The following is a 15,271-nucleotide window of genomic DNA, read 5'->3' on the forward strand; positions in this document are numbered from 1 at the left end:
GTTCCATTGATATTTACAGCTTCTACTCATTCTAGTAGTGAAATAAAATATATAGATAATATTTATATGAGTATACCCACTTCTAATCTTTATTTTCTGGTATCCATCTCCTAGTGATGGACAGAGAAGCCTGGAGCACTGCAGTTCATGGGGTTGCAAAGAGTTCGACACAACTTAGCAACTGAATGGCACCAGCAACAATCCATCTCCCACCAACTCTAGGCTCTTATTTTATACTTATTGATTCCAGACTGAATCATTTATTTCCAGGCTCACCTGACCTTCTCTTCTGTAGACCAAACATAACCTGTACTCTATTTTCCTCTTCCATGTCCTCAGAAGCTTGGCTTCATTAATCATCCTTGCTCTCCTTTGTTCAGTCTTTTCTGTTTCACAAATCCTTTCCCTAAGCCTGATTATATAAACATGCCTGTTTTCCTTTCATACTTAAAACAAGATGCTATGAATTCCTCAAGCTGTTAGGTCTTGCCTTTTACTCATATCCAGTATTTGAAAAAGAGGATTCTAACAAGGTATTGATTTCTGAAATATACAAACAGCTCATACAGCTCAATATCAAAAGAACAAACAACCCAATTGAAAAGTGAGCAGAAGACCTAAATAGACATTTCTCTAAAGGAGACATACAGATGACCAATAGGCACATGAAAAGACACTCAACATTGCTAATTATTAGAGAAATGCAAATTAAAACTACAATGAGGTATTACCTCACACCAGTCAGAATGGCCATTATCAAAAAATCTGCAAATAATAAACACTGGAGAGGGTATGGAGAAAAGGGAACCCTCCTACACTGCTGGTAGAAATGTAACTTGGTACAGCCACTACGAACAGTGTGGAGATTCATTAAATATCACAATCCCACTCCTAGACATATGTCTGGAAACAATGGAAACTCTATCTTTGAAAAGATACATGTACCCCAATATTCATAGCACTATTTACAATAGCCAAGACATGGAAGCAATTTAACTACATATATACAATGGAGTATCATTCAGCCACAAAAAAGAATGAAATAATGCTATCTGCAGCAACATGGATGGACTTAAGAGATTGTCACACTAAGTGAAGTAAGCTGGACAGAGAAAGACAAATATCATATGGTATCACTTATGTGTACAATCTTTAAAAAATGAAATGATATAAATGAACTTATTTACAAATAGGAGTAGACTCATAGACATAGAAAACAAATTTATGGTTCAGTCAGTTCAGTTGCTTAGTCATACTGACTCTTTACAACCCCATGAACTGCAGCACGCCAGGCCTCCCTGTCCATCACCAACTCCCCGAGTTCACCCAAACTCATGTCCATTCAGTCTGTGATGCCACCCAACCATCTCATCCTCTGTCGTCCCCTTCTCCTCCTGCCTTCAATCTTTCCCAGCATCAGGGTCTTTTCCAATGAGTCAGCTCTTCACATCAGGTGGCCAAAGTATTGGAGTTTCAGCTTCAACATCAATCCCTCCAATGAACACCCAGGACTGATCTCCTTTAGGATGGACTGGTTGGATCTCCTTGCAGTCCAAGGGATTCTCAAGAGTCTTCTCCAGCACCACAGTTCGAAAGCATCAATTCTTTGGCACTCAGCTTTCTTTATAGTCCAACTCTCACATCCATACATGACTACTGGAAAAACCATAGCCTTGGCTAGATGGACCTTTGTCGGCAAAGTAATGTCTCTGCTTTTTAATATGCTGTCTAGGTTGGTCATAACTTTCCTTCCAAGGAGTAAGCATCTTTTAATTTCATGGCTGCAATCACCATCTGCAGTGATTTTGGAGCCCAAAAAAACAAAGTCAGCCACTGTTTCCTCATCTATTTTCCATAAAGTGATGGGACCAGATGCCATGATTTTCGTTTTCTGAATGTTGAACTTTAAGCCAACTTTTTCACTCTCCTCTTTCACTTTCATCAAGAAGCTCTTTAGTTCTTCACTTTCTGCCATAAGGGTGGTGTCATCTGCCTATCTGAGGTTATTGATATTTCTCCCAGCAATCTTGATTCCAGTTTGTGCTTCCTCCAGCCCAGTGTTTTTCATGATGTACTCTGCATATAAGTTAAATAAGCAGGGTGACAATATACAGCCTTGACGTACTCCTTTTCTTATTTGGGACCAGTCTGTTGTTCCATGTCCAGTTCTAACTGTTGCTTCCTGACCTGCATACAGGTTTCTCAAGAGGCAGGTCAGGTGGTCTGGTAATTAAGTTAATTTATGGTTACCAAATGGGAAAGCATGGGGGAGGGATAAGTTAGGAGTTTGCGATTAAGAGATACAGACTGCTGCTGCTGCTGCTAAGTCGCTTCAGTCGTGTCTGACTCTGTGCAACCCCATAGACAGCAGCCCACCGGGCTCCCCCGTCCCTGGGATTCTCCAGGCAAGAACACTGGAGTGGGTTGCCATTTCCTTCTCCAATGCATGAAAGTGAAAATTCATAGTGAAGTCGCTCAGTCGTGTCCGACTCATAGCGACCCCATGGACTGTAGCCTACCAGGCTCCTCTGTCCATGGGATTTTCCAGGCAAGAGTACTGGAGTGGGGTGCCATTGCCTTCTCCGGAGATACAGACTATTTATTAAATAGGTAAACAAGAAGGAACTACTGTCTAAATAGGAACCATATTCAGTATCTTGTAATAACATATACTGGAAAAGAGTCTCAAGAAGTATATACATAAATCTGAATCACTTTGCTGTATACCTGAAACTAAAATGACATTGTAAATCAACTACATTTCAATTTAAAAAAAAAAAGAAAAGGAAGATTTTATATTCACTGTCTTTTCTATGCCACCTCACATCTGCTCCTTAAATCACATGCATCTCTTTGCACATAAAATGTTCTAACAGAAGGTACTAGAATTCTCTCAGATGCCAAATAAAATATAAAAATTTCATTCCTTGTTATTAATTAGCTTCTTTATGATATTTGATGTGGTCTCTCCTCCCTTTTCATCTGTTTTCCTTCCATATTCACTTTGTTCTCTTATTAACTTACAGCCAATTTATTAGTCTTCTTTAATAGATACATTTTCAACTACTCATTCCAAGAAGGAAGGTATTTCAATGCGTTCCATCACTGATTCTCTTCTCTTTTCATTTTTACATCTTTTCTTTGAGGGATCTCATCGAGACCCATGACTTCAGCCACATCTAATTCTTGACTCTTAAATCTATATTTTGAGCCCAGATTTCTCTCCTTGGCTCATTGTTGTTTTAGTCACTAAGTTGTGTCTGATTCTTTTGCAGCTCCATGGACTGTAGCCCCCCAGGCTCCTCTATCCATGAGATTTCCCGGGCAAGAATACTTGAGTGGGTTGTCATTTGTCATTTCCTTCTCCAGGGGATCTTCCTGACTGAGGGATCGAGCTCGGGACTCCTGTATTGCAGGTGGATTCTTTACTGTTGAGCTACCAGGGAAGCCCCTCTCCCTAGCTACCCATGATCAAAATCAATTTCTAATTGACCAGCTTCACCCAAATGCATCAGGGGCACCTCAGTGTGCATGTATTCTCAACCATAATTCCTCTACTCTAGTTCAGATGGTGAAGAATCTGCCTGCAATGTGGGAGACCCAGGTTCAATCCCTGGTTTGAGAAGATCCCTTGGAGACAGGAATGGCACCACTCACTGCAGTATTCTTGCCTGGAGAATTCCATGGACAGAGGAGCCTGGTACGGTCCATGGTGTCACAAAGAGTCAGACAGGACTGAGGGACTAACACCCCTTCTGAAGCTCCACACCTATATTTTATGTCTTGATAAATGATTTAAGCCAGAAAATTAAAGACATCATCCTACAATAGCACTCTTTCTTATTTCTCAGAATGAAAGTCAGTTCCTATCTTTCACTGATTCTGCTTTAAATTCTTTCTTAAATCCAGACGTTTTTCTTTCTTCTGACTGCACTAATTGAGCACATGATCATCTCCTTCCAGGATTATTTCATTGCCTTTGTAACAGGTCTTCTGGCCCTAACTTACCTTCCTCCGTTCTCCTACACTGTGGCCAGTGACTTCCAAGATGAAAAACAGGCTTCTCCCCTACTTAAATGTGCCCAGGGCCTTCTCTTTGCCGCTTGGAAAGTTAAGCCCCTTCGGCCTGCTGCTCTGCTTGCCTCGTATCTTGCTAGTCTCCAGCGTGTACCCTAAGCATGTGGGCCTCTTTGGGCTCCTCAAAAGTGTTATCCTCTTTCAGGCCTCTCCTCTTTACAAGCAACTTCTACCGCTTCACAGTGTACTTCTTTCCCTAACTCTCTTCTATTCCATTCAATCAATTGCTATTGCAGTTTTAAGACAATTTGATATAATTCTGTGATAACTTCTTTCACCCTGCAGTTTGGTTAACTGTTCCTTCTCTGTGCTCACATAATGCCTCATGCATGCCTCTGAGTACTTCCATAGTCTTTTAATTAACTGCCCATTTCTCTGATTCCCAGTACAGTGTAAGCTCCTTGAGAATGTTGTTGTTGTTGTTGCTAAATCATGTCCAACTCCTTGTGACCCCATGGACTGCAGCACGATAGGCTTCCTTGTCCTTCACTGTCTCCCAGAGTTTGCTCAACTCTTGTCCACCAAGTCAGTGATGCTGTTTAACTATCTCGCATCTGCCACCCCCTTCTCTTTTTTGCCTTCAACCTTTCCCAGCATCAAGGTCTTTTCCAATGACTTGGCTCTTCACATCTGGTGGCCAAAATATTGGAGCTTTAGCTTCAGCATCAGTCCTTCCGATGAATATTCAGGATTGATTTCCTTTAGGATTGACTGGTATCAAACCAGGGACTTTCAAGCGTCTCCTCCATCACCACAGTTCAAAAACATCAATTCTTGGGCATGCAGCCTTCTTTATGGTCCAACTCACACATTCATACATGGCAACTGAAAAAACCATAGCTTTGATTATATGGACTTCTGTCAGCAAAATGGTATCTCTGCTTTTTAATACACTATGTTTGCCATAGCTTATCTTCCATGAAGCAAGCATCTTTTAATTTCATGGCTGCAGTCACTGTCTGCAGTGATTTTGGAGCCTAAGAAAATAAAGTCTGTCACTGTTTCCATTGTTTCCCCATCTATTTCCATAAAGTGATGGGACCAGATGCCATGATCTTAGTTTTTTGAATGTTGAGTTTTAAGCTAACTTTTTCACTCTCCTCTTTCATACTAATCAAGAGGCTCTTTAGCTCCCTTTGAGAATGGGAACCATACTATTCAGTTCTACATCCTCAGAGTTTGACACAGTGTGTGGCAGTTACAAATAATTGCAGACTTAAATTCAGATCATCACTGACTTCTCTATAAATTACACTCTATGCTCCAGGTATGATTGAAGTTAACTCATCTTCAAATCTTTGCTCATATTGTTTCTTTCCCTTGAAAAGTCTTTTTCTTCTGCTTTTAGCCTATTTAATTCTTTTATCAGCAAGGCTCAGTTCAGATTCCATTATGACCTCCCTGTTAGAGCTGACTAAGCTTCTTTATTCCTTAGATGATTTACTATCTATAATACTCACTTAGCACTGCTTTTTTCTCTTATAGGTTATCTTTTCATTGTCTAGATCTGACTCTCCAATTGATTTGTGAGCTTTTTGAGGGTTGTGACATGTCTTCTTCCATGACAGTGCCTGATAATCAAAACACCTTCTAAATTACAATTTGAATTCTGCTAGTGTATCATTCTTTCAGGACAGAATTTAGCAATGGTATCTTTGTTTTTGTACGTGGTATGTTTTTAATAAACATTTTCTGAATGAATAAATGCATAGTAAGCATTGTTAATTGAGAAGGCAGTGGCACCCCACTCCAGTACTCTTGCCTGGAAGATCCCATGGACGGAGGAGCCTGGTGGGCTGCAGTCCATGGGGTTGCTAAGAGTCGGACATGACTGAGCTTAAAACTTCCCAATTCTATAAGAAGAAAGTAAAATGTACTTTCTGACTTCCTATGTAAATGTTAATCTTTGAGCATTATTCTTAAATATTTTGAGCACTAGCCTGCTAGGAGATAGTCTGCTAAATTAGACCTTGAGCAGATTATTTAACAGGATGACATAACCTTTTAAATGAAAACTTAGATTAGTACTTAGACTTCACACACTCTTTTGGCTGCCATTTTTGTAGGAGAAAAGACTTCAGAATGATGGCCCCAACTATTCCCATTTTATCTTTTCAACAGTTCTTGGGGGCATTTTACAGATGAATAAATTAAAGCAGAAAGACATAAAATACCCTACTAATGGCGTTACAGCAACTCTGACAAAACCACTTCACTGTGGGGAAAGTACTATCAAAGAGTACTCAAAATATTTAAGAATAATGCCCAAAGACTAACATTTACATAGGATGTCAGAAAGTACATTTACTTTTTTCTTATAAAATTGGGAAATTTTAACGATGCTTACTGTGTATTTATTCATTCCGAAAATATTTATTAAAAAGATAACATGCACAAAAGCAAAGATACCCTTGCTAAATTCAGTCCTGGAAGAATGATATACTCAGTTCAGTTCAGTCGCTCAGTCGTGTCCGACTCTTTGCAACCCCATGAATCGCAGCATGCCAGGCCTCCCCGTCCATCACCATTTCCAGGAGTTCACTCAGACTCACGTCCATCGAGTCAGTGATGCCATCCAGCCATCTCATCCTCTGTCGTCCCCTTCTCCTCCTGCCCCCAATCCCTCCCAGCATCAGAGTCTTTTCCAATGAGTCAGCTCTTCGCATGAGGTGGCCAAAGTACTGGAGTTTCAGCTTCAGCATCATTCCCTCCAAAGAAATCCCAGTGCTGATATCCTTCAGAATGGACTGGTTGGATCTCCTTGCAATCCAAGGGACTCTCAAGAGTCTTCTCCAACACCACAGTTCAAAAGCATCAATTCTTTGGTGCTCAGCCTTCTTTACAGTCCAACTGTCACATCCATACATGACCACAGGAAAAACCACACTAGCAGAATTCAAATTGTACTTTAGAAGGTGTTTTGATTATGATGATCTGTAAACTTTCAAGAATATTTTAAAAGGCTCTTTTAAACTATAGACTCTGATTTGTTCGTTAGAAGAATTTTTGAAATGGCTCTTCACCTCTGCCTGTGTTATCTATGTTTAAAGGTGTCAGAACCCTGGGATTTCCAGGATCAGACTTACTGATCATTCTCTGCGTGAAATTCTCTCTTTTGTTGGTTATCCTGGTCTTTGTGGGATTCATCCACTTCCAGAGAACAAATGATTGCAGGTAGGAAATGAAAAGTGAAAATTGTAGATCCATTAGAAAGAAAACATTATCAGAAGACTTTGAGTTTACAATGTCCTGGGGAAAGCCTGACCCATTTTTTTGGGGGGGGGCACATTGTTTGTATCTTGGCTCATTCTTTGATATAAAAGCCTTGTTAACAGTTGAGAGCCCAGGCAGAAGTGCCTGCAGCACTAGCGCAAGACAATGAAAAACTACTACTTCACTGTGGTTTTTTCCTGAGAGAGACTTGCCTAGTCCATGCTTTGAGAATTCTGTGGGGGAAATGAAGTTTTACTGGCGCTCCTTCAGTGTTTGCTTCCCAGTTTCTATACTTCTGAAGGCTTATATTCATTTCTGCTTAATTATATACTTTATGTTTTTTCCTAGATCAAGAAAATAAAAAAAAATCTGGATGTCAATTTAGACTTGAGTTATCACAGAAAAGCAGCCAGCTGAGATCAACCTTCGTTTCAACATCTAGCTCAACTGCTCTTGTTACTACTGGAAATCTTTGTGTTTAGAATCTGTGTGATAGGTGTCAGGCTGGTTTCAAATTCTTAGTCTACATATATACACACATGCAAAAGCTTGTCACTTGCCATTATAATTGCCTAGGATGAGTCATCTATTTTCCCCTTTGCCCTAGGGAGTTCTTATTTGCCAATTAGAAACAACCCTGCTTCTCAGCCTAAAGAGAAAGATGGCTCAGTAAAAGGCAAAGAACAATGCTGTGCAGTTTTTCTATGCACGTTGGATTATTGGGTGGTGCTTTCATCCTGTCTATTAATAGTTGTTTCCTCTACCCACTTGAGACGCTAATCAACATTGCAATAGCAGGACCCACTCCAAACACTGCCTTCAAGTCACCCCATAGCTAACTTTACATTGTTGCTTGCTTGCTAGTAATTACTGAGACATTTGTATTGAATGTTTGACCTGATCATTAAATAAATGTCCAGAAGTTGTTTTTAGTAGTACCTGTATTTTTGAAGAAACTATTAGTTGATTCCACATAAGAAACTGCTAGCCATTGGAGAGAGTGCTAAATGTCGCCTCACCTTTTAGAGCTGCAGTGTCTGGATTTCTTGTCTGCATTACAAAATGTGTTAATTGTGATAAGAGTAAGAGTACTTGGTGGAACTGTAACAACTTCTAGGGCCACTGTAAACTGGAACCTTATCATCATTGATATTTATGGTAATATGTATTAAAAAGTATCCTTTTATATAAAGGAAAAATTTATTGTGTAAAGTGGCAGGTGATTTGGGCTATTACTTTTATTTTAAGCAAAACTCTAAGGGAGAAAATGAATGCATACTACCTGGAGAATACTAAAATAAGTAGAATAGTCTAGTGGTTGAAACGAACAACTCCAAAATCTCAGTGTATTCATGCACAAAAGTTTATTTTGCTCACTTCACATACCAATGCAAGCTAGTGGGGCTAGGGCAGGTGGTAGGAGGAATTTTGCTGGAAGCTAGAATTTTATGGCACTGCCTTTCTCAGAGTATTTTCTGTTCAGCAAGTGAATAGGAAAAATATGGAGAGATACAGAGACAGAGGACAGAGAGAGACAGAGATAGATGCAGGATTTTAGTGGAAATCGCTTTTGCTCACACTCCATTGACTAGTGCTTGTCACATCGCCACACTAACTGCTATGGAGCTAAAGAATGTATTGTAGCTGTCTTGGAATAAATAAAATCAGGTTTTGGGTACATATACCCAATCTCTGCCTACAGTAAATAATAAGACAAATGCGAAGTTTAATACCCTGTTAGTAACCAAACATGAGTCAAGAAATACATTAGTAAACAATGTCATGTATAACTTATATTAGTTCTTTTCTCTCTCTTTTTAAATCATAATTCCCTCACTTTTAAGATAGGGCATAAAATGGAAGAAAGTCTAATACTACAATTCAATTACAGCCTCAAAAATACTGTTGCACATATTGCTAGCTGCCTGGTGCAGTGTTCATTTCCCCTTTCATCTCATAGTAGATGATTGTATTCATGATTCCAAATTTTCTCCTCTCCCTCTATCCATGTAATTTGTCAATAACCTTAGACTTCTTTCCATAAAAAGTCTTTATGGAAAATTCTTTCCATAAAGAATTTTATTTGCATTAGCCAATAAAATGAGGCAGAAGTGGCAGTGTACCAGTTCTGAGCCTAGATCTAAGAGGTCCTGAAAATTTCTATTGCTACTCCATTAGAACATGACTGAGCTAGTCTTCTGGAGGATGAGAAAGATGTAGAAAGCTGAGACACCCCAGGATCATCCCCCACTTTCTGTCAAGGCCAGCCTACACAATTCAATAGCTATTAGTCATCTCCCCCAGAAGTGTGAAGAAGCTGAGTCAAGGTCAGAAGAGCTGCCCACCTGACCTTCAGTTGATCTCAGACATTTGAGCAATTGTCACAGAAGTTTTTGTGGTTGTTTGATACACAGCATTGTCATGTTAGGTTTCTGACACATGCCTAGTAATAAAACTCCACTTTTCTTTAGTGTGGAGACATACTTAGCTAAAAGACATTTCTCAGTTTCTCTTGCAACTCAGTATGACCACCCACAAAAGTTTTCACAAGTGTAAACACACATATTGTGTGATATTTTTGGAATCGTTCTTTAATTAAAGAGAAAGAAGAAGCCCTTTTTTGCTTTTTATTCTTACCTCTTAGATTGCAACTCTGGTGTGATGACTGGAAGTCCACCAGCCAAAGTGGGTCTTAGGTAACTTTGAGGATGGAACCTAACTTAATGAGGGTGAAAACGAAAGACAGAAGGATCCCGGCGCCTCATGACCATGAAGTAGCCATAGACTACCTACCTCTACATTTTTGTGTGAGAGAGAATAAACTATTTTGTTCATGGCACTGTTGTTTTCAGTTTTACTCCATGTGCAGTTGAACTTAATCTGATTGATATAAATATCTAGCTTATCGACCATAAGATTGGCTCTCGGTCTTGCAACATAGATTATGCTCTATTCATGTGCATTTTCATGGCCTATTTTTGTTTTCCTGGATTATGAAGCGAGTTGTATTCTATTCATGTGCATTGTCATGGTCTATTTTCATTCTTCCCTTAAAGGTAATCAATCAGACGTAACTTCAGAATATAGTAATCATAAGCAAGAAAGCCATCTCTATGATAGTTGCAAAAAAATCGCTAGTTGTGTAAACTCAAGGAACGCTGTGGGCTTATGATAGGAAACGGTGTGGGAAGCCGGGGGTGGGCAAAGATGACCCAATAGTCAGCCAATCCCTAGACGTGTGAGGACATGTCTGCATTATAAGATTGGGAAGATAAAGACACTGTTGTGGGCTCTTAGAGAGGATGTGAGCAGAAAAACAGGAACTGAACTCTATGGGATTTTATTATGTTCTTTTTCCACAGAAGAGACTCCATTGCTGCCTGAAGAGGTTTACCCAAGTTCATGTTTGTCTATTCCACCCTCACTGCCCTGATTTCCTGGGAAGAGTAGAAAGCTAAACTATTTCCTCTCAACATCCTACCCACATATAAAGATTAAAAAAAAAAAACAGCTTTATTTTGTTTTCTGAACATACATATACATATACACGCACACAAATTAACTGTGGTCCTAAATTGAGGGAAATTGGAGGCAATTTTTATCAAAACACAATTGAGAGCCACTAGATGGTGCTTCAACTTAATTTTTTTTTTTTAACATTTCTAAGCAAGCTAATATCTTACCTCAGACAGTAATCTTGAATTTTTTTCTTTAATTTTTCTACAAAACTGTCCCTCCCTATTCCCTCCTAATTCTTGCATCTTCTTGGGTAGTTCTGAAACAATTATAAAAGAAAAGGAAAATGGTTTAAATTAAACTTAAGGAGAAAACTTTTTTCATACTTCAATTGTATTACCCCTATCATTTCATTTTAGTTGAAACATTTTGTTTCTCAAATGTTAGTGTTAATGGCAGCAGATGGTCAGAGGTACAAATAAGATTAGCTGGCCTTTTCCACTTCTTGGGTCCAAGCCCTTTTCTCCTCCCCCATCATCTTTAAGAGGCATACATGATTTCTAAAGCTGGAAGGAAGCTACAGAAAAAGCCGGCCAACTTCCTCATTTTACAAAAGAGGAAACTAAGACTCTCAGAGTAAGAGACCATTGGGTGTTACTCAGAAGCCAGCTGGAATGTGGACTTGCTTTGCTTGCTGATGAGAGCACTCACAAAGTGGACTTTGTAGTTTGTTTTGTTTGGATTGAGAGTTAGGGTTCAAGAGAGAATTTATGGTGGTGGTGGTTTAGTCACAAAGTCGTGTCTGACCCCATGGTCTGTAGCCCACCAGGCTCCTCTATCCATGGGATTTTCCAGGCAAGAATACTAGAGTGGGTTGCCATTTCCCTCTCCAGAGAATTTATGGGAGTCCTTAAAAGGATCACAAGACGAAAAAGGAAAACAACACATGAACTATTCATGAGATTAATTGCTATCTTCAAAGAAAGAGTGAAGATTACTGTTGTTAAAGATTGAGTTTCACCACGTGCCAAGGACCTCACATGCCAGGTACATCACATCTAAACTGAGAAACAAGTGTAATGTAGAGATTTTAAAAATTGCCCTTTTAAGTCTTACTTTAGTCTTTTTTACAATCTGGATGCAAAAAAAAAAAAAAAAGAGACATGAGAGGAAAATTTCCCTGTTTAGGGAAATACACCAACAGTTCAGACAGGGAAAGTAAGGCTCAGGCTGTAGATTGCATTGGAATTACGAAAACAAAGGGAACTAAAATGATCAGCATAATTTGAAAATGTTTTTTCTGGGATCCAGAAATAGGAATTTATGAATCTCATGAGGAATCAAGTAAGAGAAGAAATAGAATAGGCCTTAGCTACAAAAGGGGCTTCCCTAGTGGCTCGATGGTAAAGAATCTGCTTGCCATGCAGGAGACCCAGGTTCAATACTTGGGTTGAAAAGAGCCCCAGGAGGAGAGAATAGCAACCCACTCCAGTATCCTTGAATGGAGAATTCTATGGACAGAGGAGCCTGGCAGTCTACAATCCCTGGGGTCACAAAGAGTCAGACACGATTGAGCAACTAATACTTTATTTACAAAAAGAGAATTGGCTGGTCATAAATTCTCTCTTAAGGGTTAGCTAAAGAATTTTAGAATTAAAGATGCCTCTCTGTTAATATTTACTTAAAATCTATTATACACAATAGACTTCATGATTATTGGTGCTTTAGAAATGAAGCAAGAGGGAACTCAGCCCACATTCTGGGGGAAACAGAACAAAGAGGGCAGCAGCTGGCAGGCCTTGTGATAAGACCAAGGATGACCACAAATTAGGTGGGAGAGAGAAGACAAGAAGCCACAGAGGAAGGCAAGCACTGATTAGGCATTTTCAAAATGCTGGGGAGGGTATTGTACTTCCCCAAACTACACTGGCTACAGCTTGAGTTATTTTATTTGGACATTAAAGGAAAAGATTTTTCCAGAAGACTGGAACTCTTAGGCACTACTGGGAACTGCAAAGATGATTAGAAGTTCACAGTCTACCAATAGTTATTACTTGAACTCTGAACACTTAAGATATATTATGTCCTAATAATAAGGAGAAGAACTCTATAATCTTTGAAGGTTCTGGCTAGATGTAGAGTGTGACATTCTCCTTCCTTCTTCCCAGTGGCTTATAGCTTGTAATTTTCTGAATCAGAAGAAAGAAATAGGGAATCAACTAGAAATATTCAGAAATCCTTAGATTTGTAGAGAGTGTTTTCTTCTTAGGAAACTGCAGACTCTCTCTATTACTAAACAGCCACAAAAGGCCAGAAAGACAACTCAGCAGTTGTGCTCAGTGAGAGTCCCACAGATGTCCCATGGTGTGTGCCCAGTGAGAGTCCCACCATGTGTGCCCAGTGAGAGTCCCACAGATGTCCCACAGTGTGTGCCCAGTGAGAGTCCCACAGATGTCCCACAGCATGTGCCCAGGGACAGTCCACAGATGTCCCACAGCGTGTGTCCAGGGAGAGTCTCACAGATGTCCCACGGCATGTGCCCAGGGAGAGTCCTACTGTGTGTGCCCAGTGGGAGTCCCACAGATGTCCCACGGTGTGTGCCCAGGGAGAGTCCCTCACATGTCCCACAGTGCTCAGATGGGAAGCAGCACCCTCTGCTGTTCTCTCTTGGATATGTGTTCACCTGTCTTCCTGAGCAGATCACTGAGCATTTTCTTGTCAATGCTAGCCTATATGTTTACACCAAGAGCACTATTTCTATCCATTGCCAGCTTCCCACACATCCCCAGACAGCGTTTATATCTGAAATGGTATCAAAGGGCAGAGGGCCTCCAATTTACATAGCGGAGGGCAGAATGGAATCTATGCCAGTAGGGGACAGTGTATCTCTCTGAATTCCTAGAGGTTGGCATGGTGCCTGGCATTTCTGTAGATTGGATGGCTGGATGAACAGGTGATAGAAAAAAACAGTCAGTTCTAGAAGCAGGGTGTAAAGGGCTAAGATATCAAGGAGTTATTTAAATTGATTACACCCAAGGCTGCCTGTGTGCACTCATTTGCCATATTCTGAGTAAATTTGTTTCTCCATTCATCAAATATTCATTAATTACTTGGTATGTGTCAGCCATAACACTAAATTCTAAAAATAAGTAAGTAAAATGTGAATCAAATATTAAGTAAAATAAGATCCTTGAAGATTTGACAGTAAAGAAGACAGACATAGTGGATCATTAAAATCCAGATTTATGTATTAATAGAGGTATATACACAGTGCTACAGCAATCAAAGGAAGGAATACTCAATTCTGACTGAAGATGTGGCTTGCAGTTAAAGAAAATCATCAGACACATTAGGAGGCTCTCAGCTGCTGCATGAAACAGAAACTAGGGCTCTGACAGTTAATAAGGCCACTTACTATCTTATATGACCTAAATCAAATCCCTTATGACTCTAAAGTGGAAGTGAGAAATAGATTTAAGGGACTAGATCTGATAGAGTGCCTGATGAACTATGGACTGAGATTCGTGACATTGTATAGGAGACAGGGAGCAAGATCATCCCCAAGAAAAAGGAATGCAAAAAAGCAAAATGGCTGTCTGAGGAGGCCTTACAAATAGCTGTGAAAAGAACAGAGGGGAAAGGCAAAGGAGAAAAGGAAAGATATATCCATTTGAATACCCAGTTCCAAAGAAAAGCAATGAGAGATAAGAAAGCCTTCCTCAGCGATCAATGCAAAGAAATAGCAGAAAACAATAGAATGGGAAAGACTAGAGATCTCTTTAAGAATATTAAAGATACTAAGGGAACATTTCATGCAAATGGGCTCAATAAAGGGCCGAAATGGTATGGACCTAACAGAAGCAGAAGATATTAAGAAGAAGTGGCAGGAATACACAGAAGAAGTATACAAAAAAGGTCTTCATGACCCAGATAATCATGAAGGTGTGATTGCTCACACTCACCTAGAGCCGGACATCCTGGAATGTGAAGTCAAGTGGGCCTTAGGAAGTGTTACTACAAACAAAGCTAGTGGAGGTGATGGCATTCCAGTTGAGCTATTTCAAATCCTGAAAGATGATGCTGTGAAAGTGCTGCACTCAATATGCCAGCATATTTGGAAAACTCAGCAGTGGCCACAGGACTGGAAAAGGTCAGTTTTCATCCAATCCCAAAGAAAGGCAATGCCAAAGAATGCTCAGACTACCACACAATTGCACTCATCTCACACACTAGTAAAGTAATGCTCAAAATTCTCCAAGCCAGGCTTCAGCAATATGTGAACCGTGAACTTCCAGATGTTCAAGCTGGATTTAGAAAAGGCAGAGGAACCAGAGATCAAATTGCCAACATCCATTGGATCATTGAAAAAGCAGGAGAGTTCCAGAAAAACATTTACTTCTGCTTTATTGACTATGCCAAAAGCTCTGTGTGGATCATAATAAACTGTGGAAATTCTTCAAGAGATGGGAATACCAGAACACCTGACCTGCCTCTTGAGAAACCTGTATGAAGGTCAGGAAGCAGC

At 39.9% G+C, this 15,271-nt stretch overlaps 1 protein-coding gene across 2 annotated transcripts in view; it reads left to right on the plus strand.

Moving 5' to 3' along the window:
* Nucleotides 1-8,216, plus strand: part of LOC147380002 (cell surface glycoprotein CD200 receptor 1-like) — a 28,319-nt gene extending 20,103 nt beyond the window's left edge. For both annotated transcript variants that reach the window (XM_086406470.1, XM_086406479.1), the window contains 2 exons: nucleotides 7,128-7,251; nucleotides 7,639-8,216. In XM_086406470.1, the coding sequence (XP_086262596.1) occupies nucleotides 7,128-7,251; nucleotides 7,639-7,651 (137 nt within the window). In that variant the 3' untranslated portion in view covers nucleotides 7,652-8,216. The remainder of the gene's footprint in view (nucleotides 1-7,127; nucleotides 7,252-7,638) is intronic.
* The last annotated feature ends 7,055 nt before the right edge of the window (nucleotides 8,217-15,271 follow it).

Source organism: Bos grunniens, chromosome 1 (assembly GCF_055505025.1).
Source record: "Bos grunniens cultivar Pamir isolate PY7600 chromosome 1, Bosgru_T2T1.0, whole genome shotgun sequence".
Classification (NCBI taxonomy): Eukaryota; Metazoa; Chordata; class Mammalia; order Artiodactyla; family Bovidae; genus Bos; species Bos grunniens.